Source organism: Cherax quadricarinatus, chromosome 5 (genome assembly GCF_038502225.1).
Source record: "Cherax quadricarinatus isolate ZL_2023a chromosome 5, ASM3850222v1, whole genome shotgun sequence".
Lineage (NCBI taxonomy): Eukaryota > Metazoa > Arthropoda > Malacostraca > Decapoda > Parastacidae > Cherax > Cherax quadricarinatus.
The window spans coordinates 60,429,642-60,441,384 of NC_091296.1; the positions used below are offsets into that span (position 1 = coordinate 60,429,642).

Consider the following 11,743-nt stretch of genomic DNA (forward strand, 5'->3'; position numbering starts at 1 on the left):
TGTGAGTGTGGTGAAAGTGATGAATGATGAAAGTATTTTCTTTTTGGGGATTTTCTTTCTTTTTTGGGTCACCCTGCCTCGGTGGGAGATGGCAGACTTGTTGAAAAAAAAAAAAAATCTAGGTTTTTCTCCTTTTTCTAAATAGCTCTTGTTCTTCTTTATTTCTTCTATTGTCCATGGGAAGTGGAAAATAATCTTTCCTCCGTAAGCCATGCGTGTCGTAAGAGGTGACTAAAATGCCGGGAGCAATGGGCTAGTAACCCCTTCTCCTGTAGACATTTACTAAAAAAGAGAAGAAGAAAAACTTTATAAAACTGGGATGCTTGAATGTGCTTGGATGTAGTGCAGATGACAAGAAACAGATGATTGCTGATGTTATGAATGAAAAGAAGTTGGATGTCCTGGCCCTAAGCGAAACAAAGCTAAAGGGGGTAGGGGAGTTTTGGTGGGGGGAAATAAATGGGAACAAATCTGGAGTATCTGAGAGAGTTAGAGCAAAGGAAGGGGTAGCAGTAATGTTGAAGGATCAGTTACGGAAGGAGAAAAGAGAATATGAATGTGTAAATTCAAGAATTATGTGGATTAAAGTAAAGGTTGGATGCGAAAAGTGGGTCATAATAAGCGTGTATGCACCTGGAGAAGAGAGGAATGTAGAGGAGAGAGAGAGAGAGAGATTTTGGGAGATGTTAAGTGAATGTATAGGAGCCTTTGAACCAAGTGAGAGAGTAATTGTGGTAAGGGACCTGAATGCTAAAGTAGAAGAAACTTTTAGAGAGGGTGTGGTAGGTAAGTTTGGGGTGCCAGGTGTAAATGATAATGGGAACCCTTTGATTGAACTTTGTATAGAAAGGGGTTTAGTTATAGGTAATACATATTTTAAGAAAAAGAGGATAAATAAGTACACAAGATATGATGTAGGGCAAAATGACAATAGTTTGTTGGATTATGTATTGGTAGATAAAAGACTGTTGAGTAGACTTCAGGATATACATGTTTATAGAGGGGCCACAGATATATCAGATCACTTTTTAGTTGTAGCTACACTGAGAGTAAAAGGTAGATGGAATACAAGGAGAATACAAGCATCAGGGAAGAGAGAGGTGAAGGTTTATAAACTAAAAGAGAAGGCAGCTAGGGTAAGATATAAACAGCTATTGGAGGATAGATGAGCTAATGAGAGCATAGGCAATGGGGTCGAAGAGGTATGGGGTAGGTTTAAAAATGTAATGTTAGAGTGTTCAGCAGAAGTTTGTGGTTACAGGAAAGTGGGTGCGGGAGGGAAGAGGAGCGATTGGTGGAATGACGATGTAAAGATAGTAGTAAGGGAGAAAAAGTTAGCATATGAGAAGTTTTTACAAAGTAGAAGTGATGCAAGGAGGGAAGAGTATATGGAGAAAAAGAGAGAGGTTAAGAGAGTGGTGAAGCAATGTAAAAAGAGAGCAAATGAGAGAGTGGGTGAGACGTTATCAACAAATTTTGTTGAAAATAAGAAAAAGTTTTGGAGTGAGATTAACGAGTTAAGGAAGCCTAGAGAACAAATGGATTTGTCAGTTAAAAATAGGAGAGGAGAGTTATTAAATGGAGAGTTAGAGGTACTGGGAAGATGGAGGGAATGTTTTGAGGAATTGTTAAATGTTGATGAAGATAGGGAAGCTGTGATTTCGTGTATAGGGCAAGGAGGAATAACATCTTGTAGGAGTGAGGAAGAGCCAGTTGTGAGCGTGGGGGAAGTTCGTGAGGCAGTAGGTAAAATGAAAGGGGGTAAGGCAGCCGGGATTGATGGGATAAAGATATAAATGTTAAAAGCAGATGGGGATATAGTTTTGGAGTGGTTGGTGCAATTATTTAATAAATGTATGGAAGAGGGTAAGATACCTAGGGATTGGCAGAGAGCATGCATAGTTCCTTTGTATAAAGGCAAAGGGGACAAAAGAGAGTGCAAAAATTATAGGGGGATAAGTCTGTTGAGTATACCTGGTAAAGTGTATGGTAGAGTTATTATTGAAAGAATTAAGAGTAAGACGGAGAATAGGATAGCAGATGAACAAGGAGGCTTTAGGAAAGGTAGGGGGTGTGTGGACCAGGTGTTTACAGTGAAACATATAAGTGAACAGTATTTAGATAAGGCTAAAGAGGTCTTTGTGGCATTTATGGATTTGGAAAAGGCGTATGACAGGGTGGATAAGGGGGCAATGTGGCAGATGTTGCAGGTGTATGGTATAGGAGGTAGGTTACTGAAAGCAGTGAAGAGTTTTTACGAGAATAGTGAGGCTCAAGTTAGAGTATGTAGGAAAGAGGGAGATTATTTCCCAGTAAAAGTAGGCCTTAGACAAGGATGTGTGATGTCACCGTGGTTGTTTAATATATTTATAGATGGGGTTGTAAGAGAAGTAAATGCTAGGGTCTTGGCAAGAGGCATGGAGTTAAAAGATAAAGAATCACACATAAAGTGGGAGTTGTTACAGTTGCTCTTTGCTGATGACACTGTGCTCTTGGGAGATTCTGAAGAGAAGTTGCAGAGATTGGTGGATGAATTTGGTAGGGTATGCAAAAGAAGAAAATTAAAAGTGAATACAGGAAAGAGTAAGGTTATGAGGATAACAAAAAGATTAGGTGATGAAAGACTGGATATCAGATTGGAGGGAGAGAGTATGGAGGAGGTGAGTGTATTCAGATATTTGGGAGTGGACGTGTCAGCGGATGGGTCTATGAAAGATGAGGTGAATCATAGAATTGATGAGGGGAAAAGGGTGAGTGGTGTACTTAGGAGTCTGTGGAGACAAAGAACTTTGTCCTTGGAGGCAAAGAGGGGAATGTATGAGAGTATAGTTTTACCAACGCTCTTATATGGGTGTGAAGCATGGGTGATGAATGTTGCAGCGAGGAGAAGGCTGGAGGCAGTGGAGATGTCATGTCTGAGGGCAATGTGTGGTGTGAATATAATGCAGAGAATTCGTAGTTTGGAAGTTAGGAGGAGGTGCGGGATTACCAAAACTGTTGTCCAGAGGGCTGAGGAAGGGTTGTTGAGGTGGTTTGGACATGTAGAGAGAATGGAGCGAAACAGAATGACTTCAAGAGTGTATCAGTCTGTAGTGGAAGGAAGGCGGGGTAGGGGTCGGCCTAGGAAAGGTTGGAGGGAGGGGGTAAAGGAGGTTTTGTGTGCGAGGGGCTTGGACTTCCAGCAGGCATGCGTGAGCGTGTTTGATAGGAGTGAATGGAGACAAATGGTTTTTAATACTTGACGTGCTGTTGGAGTGTGAGCAAAGTAACATTTATGAAGGGGTTCAGGGAAACCGGCAGGCCGGACTTGAGTCCTGGAGATGGAAAGTACAGTGCCTGCACTCTGAAGGAGGGGTGTTAATGTTGCAGTTTAAAAACTGTAGTGTAAAGCACCCTTCTGGCAAGACAGTGACGGAGTGAATGATGGTGAAAGTTTTTCTTTTTCTGGCCACCCTGCCTTGGTGGGAATCGGCCAGTGTGATAATAAAAAAAAATAAAAAATTGTCTGGGGAATTTGAAGTTGTCTAGAATGTAACCCTAATTTTTTCCATAAATCCTTCACTTCATGTAAAGCTATTTTAAGTTAAGCACTATTTTTCAGGAATGCAACCCAGGCATTAATCAAGGATTTAGAGTAACTTGAAATATCAGCTTACTCAAGGTTGATGAGCGCAGACAGATTTTCAATAACGTTAATTTGGTTATCATACAATTCCAACTCCTTGAGCATGGTAAGTGTATGCAGATTTTCAATTCTTTTAATAAGGTTCCATCGCAAACAGAGTGTCTCTACACAAGTCAGTGACTCCAGGTTCTCTATCTTGGCAATGCGGCGGTGATTTAAGTCAACCTCCTGAAAAGATATTAAGTATTATAACTCTGTTGACAAATTATGTCACTACATATAACAATCAACACAGTGAGGATCAAAAAGTGTCTTAGCTTCAGGAATTCATGACAGCAAAACTATCTATTGATCATTACACTGTTCAATGTGGTAAGCTTAAATTGCAGTTTCTCTGCCTTCATAAAAAAAAAAAAAAAATACACACACAGTGATATTAATCAAACTATTGCAGTAAAGAGAAGCATGCCTGTGTCTCATGGTGACTAACTCCAAATGCTGTCATTAAGTAAATAATATATACAGTAGTGATTAAAAAAAAAAAAATAAGATTTTAAAGTCTCCCTCAACATAAATGCCATGTAACTACAATAATGCTAAAGGAATTATGTGATACATATAACATCATATATTCTTTATTACTCGTGCCTAAGATTTATGTAATGCAACAGGCATGCTGACATTTTACTACTGCATTACAATAAACCGTCTGATCTACAGCCTCTCCTCACTTAGTGACGTACTCGTTTATCGACAACTCTGACTTGCCACAGGCTCTCTGACCAGTATACATGACTAAATAATGTATATTAGAGCAGATTTCCTCTATTCTGTTTATTACAATATAGAGTACACTATTGTATAAACATTTAAAAATATACTAAAAATGTTATAAATGGTGCAACAGTGACATTAAAACAATAGATGGTTGACACAAACCCACTATCATTATAGTATGCTCCTTGCTTAGTGACAAATTCGTTTACCAATGTGGTTTTTAGGAACGGAACTCTGGCATTAACCCTTTCAGGGTTTCTGACGTACTAGTGTGGCTTACGCGCCAGGGTTTTTGACGTACTAGTATGCATAAATTCTAGCGCCCTCAAATCTAGCAAGAGAAAGCTGGTAGGCCTGCATATGAAAGAATGGGTCTATGTGGTCAGTGTGCACAGTATAAAAAAAATCCTGCAGCACACAGTGCGTAATGAGAAAAAAAAACTTTGACCATGTTTTTGGTTTAAAACAGCAACTTTGCACTGTATTTTCGTATGGTATTTATGGTTGTATTCTAGTTTTCCTGGTCTTATTTTATAGAATGGAAGGCATATTACAGAAATTGAGATGATTTTGATTGGTTTCACAATGAAAAGTACCTTGAAATTGAGCTCAAAGTAGCAGAAATGTTCAATTTTTGCCAAAGTTCAAAAGTAAACAAATCATGCCGCGCATCTATTAAACGTCAACTGGTGAACCTAATATTCTTTCACAAGTGTGCTGATATTATTTATACCATTTCTACACTAATACAGTAGTCTGCATAACAGTAAATCTTCTATTTTTTTTGTGAGAATAAAAATTCAAAGTGGAAAGCAAAAGAAATGTAAGAGGGGCCTGGGGATGTGACTAATGAACAGAGGAAATGTTATTTTAGTGCCAGGAATGTCTTTCATGTTTATTCTGGACCCTATTTGGAAATTGGCATCTTTTGAAATTTGTGTGAAATTGGCAAAATTGCTAAATTCTGACCACTTTATTGGATAGTTGAAATCGGTAAATGGGTGGTTTCCTGTACTCATTCGATAGAAAAAATGGAGTTCTAGCAAAATAGTTATGAATTTTGTCGACTAGTACACTGGAATTGGCCGAAAAAGGGCTCAAAGTGGGCAAAATCGCCGATGCATAAACATCGTCGCGACCGCTAACTTCATGAGAACATAATTCCGTAAGTTTTCCATCAAATTTCATACTTTTGGTGTCATTATGATCGGGAAAAGATTCTCTATCTTTTCATAAGAAAAAATAATTTTTTTTTTTTTTGAAAATTTGGCAACCCTGAGAACAGGTGTGGGAGAGGGCCTGTCAACCCTGAAAGGGTTAAGTGATGGGAGGTTGTATATAGCTAACGTTCTTAGTTAATAAACTTCCTAACTAGCAACTATATTCAACAATTTCAATGTCAAAATTTTAACTCTGCCATCAATGGTTATTCAGTGATACTTATCAAAAATATTTTTTTAAGCCTTATACGTGTGAAAATCATGTTACCAGGATATATACCGATACAGTGGAACCCCTCGTTTCGAACTTTCTTTGTTCCAGAAGACCGTTCGAGTGCCGTTACTTAACGAATTTGTTCCCATGAGGAATAATGTAAATTAGATTAGTCCGTTTCAGACCCCCAAAAATATACCTACAAAAACACTTACAATAATACACTTACATAATTGGTCGAGTTGGGAGCAGTTCGAAACTCAGGGTACCACTGTATACCAGTGGCCTGACATCCTGCAGGGGTGTGAGCATGGTATCATTTATGAAGGGATTCAGTGAAACTGGTTAGCCAGGTTTGAGTCCTGGAGGTAGAAAGTACAATGCTTACACCCTGAAAGGAGATGAGGGAAAGGAGGGGAAATGTTACAGATCAGAGGATCATTTTAATTATAATGTCAGTACGTACACTTTTGTTTGGAGGGATATGTTGTGTATCTTTATATGTATATGCTTCTAAACTGTTGTATTCTGAGCACCTCTGCAAAAGCAGTGATAATGTGTGCATGTGGTGAAAGTGTTGAATGATGATGAAAGTATTTTCTTTTTGGGGATTTTCTTTCTTTTTTTTTTTTTGGGTCACCCTGCCTCGGTGGGAGACGACCGACTTGTTGAGAGAGAAAAAAAAAAAAAAAAAAAAAAAACGTACACTTTTGGTAAAATAGCTATCGAATGTATGATACTGAATGTGTTGCCTTGTTTTTTGGGTCACCCTTCCTCTGTGGGAGATAGTATGTTAAAAAGATGCAGGCAATGGAACTCACCACTGCATTGGGGTCAAGGATGACTAGATCTTCCGTTTCACCCTCATCCGGATCAGCTGTAGAAATACATAAAAAACAAGAAGACTAGATTTATGAAAATTGATTATTGTATATTTTGAAATGCAGTGATTGGAAATAATCTAAATCTAAACCTAAATTCAGCATTCACATTCATGCACTTTGTCTCTCTGCTATCAATATATTTCTAACCCCCCAAAAATTTTAACACTAAAATTGTCATTGTGCTCCTGTGTTACTGTCCCTTCCTTTTAACAGCACTGCTTTAATGAACAGTTTTTGGGGTTTGGGAGATCTGATCTTTGGAGTGACATCTGAACTGTCATATGTGCACGCCTCTGTAAAAACAGTGATATGTGTGAATGATGGCGATTTTTTTTTTTTGGGGGGAGGGGGAGGGCAGGGGGCACTCAGCCTTAGCGGGAGACAGCCAGCATGTTAACAAAAAAATTGATCACTGCACTTCACAATTTTCACTTCAAACAACTTAGTTAATGTTGAACCTGGCCTTCAAATAATCTAACTTTAACCATTTAATGCCATGTAATTTTAAATTCTAACATCAGTCTATCCAAAATACTCTGCATTTCTGCATAACTATGGCATCTTCCTAGTAAGAAACTATGAAATAAACCAATCTTTGGGGCATAATTTATGTTGCTAATATTATAAACATTTATTATTAATTATTTTTATTAGTTTATTATAATTCTTGGTAGAAGGATATGCTAATTCATTCTTGCATTCATGAAATTGCATAGAATGACTGCCCCAGTTATCCTCCCTCCATCCCATGGAAAGTGTACAGCAGCAGCTGGGATGGTGCTTCATGGAAATGAGCATACACATTTTTAATTTAAGTTGATCCTACAAATGCAATTTTTATATCTGATATGTTTGTAAAGAATTTCTGTGGCCAACAGTAACAACCAGGTTGATCAGGCCCTGATCCACCATGAGGCCTGGTCACAGACCAGGCTGTAGGGGCATTGACCCCCCAAACCAGGTATGATATAATAAAAAATGGAGTATCACCTAATATTTTTGGGCACTTTCTATGACAGTGGTAACTGGTTGGATGCCATGTGGAATGTAAAGTTTTCAATTTGTTTAACATGTATATGATTCACCAGTGGCGTCCGAGCCTGGGTCTTGTCCATGTAGTGACCCGGCTTGTTTAACTTTTTTTTAACTGTTTACTGTAGTACAAATGTTTAGTACTGACTGTACAGTAAGGCCCTGCTATTCACTACTTGTTTAACTGTAGTAGTAGCAATTTTTTAACAAGGCATTTCTTGAGGGCCCTGCAGATGTTACGATCCGGACCAAACCTGAGTTTCAACACAGTCAACACAAACACAAACAAATTTTCACTGACTGGAAGATACTGTACAAATGTAAATACACAAGTACATTTTACTTATTTTCATATGAAACATATTAAATATTTATTTTTATTTTATTAACACACTGGCCAATTCCCACCAAGGCAGGGTGGCCCGAAAAAGAAAAACTTTCACCATCATTCACTCCGTCACTGTCTTGCCAGAAGGGTGCTTTACACTACAATTTTTAAACTGTAACATTAACACCCCTCCTTCAGAGTGCAGGCACTGTACTTCTCATCTCCAGGACTCAAGTCCGGCCTGCCGGTTTCCCTGAATCCCTTCATAAATGTTACTTTGCTCACACTCCAACAACACGTCAAGTATTAAAAACCACTTGTCTCCATTCACTCCTATCAAACACACTCACGCATGCCCGCTGGAAGTCCAAGCCCCTCGCACACAAAACCTCCTTTACCCCCTCCCTCCAACCTTTCCTAGGCCGACCCCTACCCCGCCTTCCTTCCACTACAGACTGATACACTCTTGAAGTCATTCTGTTTCGCTCCATTCTCTCTACATGTCCGAACCACCTCAACAACCCTTCCTCAGCCCTCTGGACAACAGTTTTGGCAATCCCGCACCTCCTTCTAACTTCCAAACTACGAATTCTCTGCATTATATTCACACCACACATTGCCCTCAGACATGACATCTCCACTGCCTCCAGCCTTCTCCTCGCTGCAACATTCATCACCCATGCTTCACACCCATATAAGAGCGTTGGTAAAACTATATTCTCATACATTCCCCTCTTTGCCTCCAAGAACAAAGTTCTTTGTCTCCACAGACTCCTAAGTGCACCGCTCACCCTTTTCCCCTCATCAATTCTATGATTCACCTGATCTTTCATAGACCCATCCACTGACACGTCCACTCCCAAATATCTGAATACATTCACCTCCTCCATACTCTCTCTCTCCAGTCTGATATCCAATCTTTTATCACCTAATCTTTTTGTTATCCTCATAACCTTACTCTTTCCTGTATTCACTTTTAATTTTCTTCTTTTACATCCCCTATCAAATTCATCCACCAATCTCTGCAACTTCTCTTCAGAATCTCCCAAGAGCACAGTGTCATCAGCAAAGAGCAACTGTGACAACTCCCACTTTATGTGTGATTCTTTATCTTTTAACTCCACGCCTCTTGCCAAGACCCTCGCATTTACTTCTCTTACAACCCCATCTATAAATATATTAAACAACCAAGGTGACATCACACATCCTTGTCTAAGGCCTACTTTTACTGGGAAATAATCTCCCTCTTTCCTACATACTCTAACTTGAGCCTCACTATCCTCGTAAAAACTCTTCACTGTGTAATACATATATATGCAGGATTGTATGTACTGTACCACTGTTTACAAGCTATCCAAGAGTCAAAAAAAAAAAATAAAAGGAACTGTTTTCATGATTGGAATTTAGCAATCAAAGAAATTTTCTTGATATTGTAATATTATGAAATACGTACCTGGTAAAATTACATCCTGACCTCATACATCTAAATCTCTCATTGTAATACAAGGCATTCAAACTATATGTATAAAATTTAGCTTCAATATTAAACTATCATCCATAGAAATAATTAAAAATGTAAAATATATACTAGGGCTCCAACTTCAAGAAAATTCATCGTAAATTAACTGTTTGGTACTCGGAAGATATCTTCCCATAAGAAATGATGTAAAATGAATTAATGCATTTCTAAGCCATAATATTCTGAATCTAATTTCAGCTAATTTTTTCTAAAAAATTGTATTCAATATTTTACATACAGTATTGTTCCTTTTACATAAGAACATAAGAAAGGAGGAACACTGCAGGAGGCCTGTTGGCCCATACTAGGCAGGTCCTTTAGAATTCATCCCACTAACAAAACATTTGCCCAACCCAATTTTCAATGCCACCCAAGAAATAAGCGCCTGGCAAACCTCAGAACAGCATTCCAACATCTTAACAAGGAATCGTTCAGGACCCTGTACATTGTGTACGTTAGGCACATATTAGAGCATGAGGCACCAGTTTGGAATCCACACCTTGTCAAGCATGTAAAGAAACTAGAGAAAGTGCAAAGGTTTGCAACAAGACTAGTTCCTGAGCTAAGGGGTATATCCTATGAGGATAGGCTAAAGGAAATCGACCTGATGACACTGGAGGACAGGAGATAGTGGGAACATGATAATGACATATAAAATACTGAAAGGAATTGTCAAGGTGGACAGACAGAATGTTCCAGAGATGAGACACAGCAACAAGGGGGGACAGTTGGAAACTGAAGACACAGATGAATCACAGAGATGTTAGGAAGTATTTCTTCAGTCACAGAGTAGTCAGGAAGTGGAACAGTTTGGCAAGTGATATAGTGGAGCCAGGATCCATTCATAGCTTTAAGAAGAGGTATGATAAAGCTCATGGTGCAGGGAGAGTGACCCAGTAGTGGTCAGTGAAGAGGCGGGCCAGGAGCTATGATTCGACCCCTGCAACCACAACTAGGCGAGTGCACACACACACACACACACACACACACACACACACACACACACACACACACACACACACACACACACACACACACACACACACACACATACATGCACACATACACATGCGCACACACACACATGTACACACATGCACATACATCCTACGAAGAAAGGTTAAGGGAAATCGGCCTGACAACACTGGAGGACAGGAGGGTTAGGGGAGACATGATAACAACATACAAAATACTGCGAGGAATAGATAAGGTGAACAGAGGCAGGATGTTCAAGAAATGGGACACACAAACAAGGGGTCAAAATTGAAAGCTGAAGACTCATACGAGTCAAAGAGATGTTAGGAAGTATTTCTTCAGCCATAGAGTAGTATAACGGTTTTGTTTGGTAGGGCTGAAAGCGGGTGGTTAATGATAAACTTCGGAGGCTTCTTTGTTTATTGTTAAGTAGTGGTGGGTACACAGGCTTGTGTTGTGCCCATGGCCCGGGCAGGGCCATCCCACGAGAGAGAGCTGGGAGTACTTTTTTGCTGTTATTGCTGTTCTTACTGCTGAACAGCGGTTTAGTGCCGATGAAGGTAGCGTAGGTAGCAATGATACGGCCGTGGACTAGTTTGGCTTTAATTGGATAGGAGTGAGTACACAATGGGCAGTGTGAGGGAGTGACCGCAAGCCAGTCCGTGGAGGGGGAGCACTTGTGTCTCTCAAGTCGGTCGGCCTAGGAGTGAGAGCGGATGGGCTGAGCCCCCCACTGACCTGGGTGAGCCTACAGAGGGCAGCACCTAAATGCCGCAAAATATGAACTAGTTAGAGCAGACGGCTAGGCTGTGTGTTCTGACAGTACAGGCTGTCTACAATAGTCAGGAAGTGGAATAGTCTAGCAAGTGAGGTAGTGGAGGCAGGAACCATACCTAGCTTTAAGACAAGGTATTATAAAGCTCATGAAGCAGGGAGAGAGAGGACCTAGTAGCGTTCAGTGAAGAGGTGGGGCCAGGAGCAGAGTCTTGACCCCCTGCAACCACAATTAGGCGAGTACATACAATTAGGCGAGTACGTACGTATGTACACACACACACACACACACACACACACACACACACACACACACACACACACAGGGGTCAGTCCTAGGACCAGTGCTGCTTCTGGTACATATTTGTGAACGACATGACGGAAGGAATAGACCC

General features: G+C 39.9%; 1 protein-coding gene across 5 annotated transcripts in view; it reads right to left on the reverse strand.

Moving 5' to 3' along the window:
- sds22 (protein phosphatase 1 regulatory subunit sds22) overlaps positions 1-11,743 on the reverse strand; it is a 48,491-nt gene that overhangs the window by 24,396 nt on the left and 12,352 nt on the right. For all 5 annotated transcript variants that reach the window (XM_070102910.1, XM_070102907.1, XM_070102906.1 and 2 more), the window contains 2 exons: positions 6,658-6,713; positions 3,657-3,853 (listed from right to left, as the gene is read on the reverse strand). In XM_070102910.1, the coding sequence (XP_069959011.1) occupies positions 3,657-3,853; positions 6,658-6,713 (253 nt within the window). The remainder of the gene's footprint in view (positions 1-3,656; positions 3,854-6,657; positions 6,714-11,743) is intronic.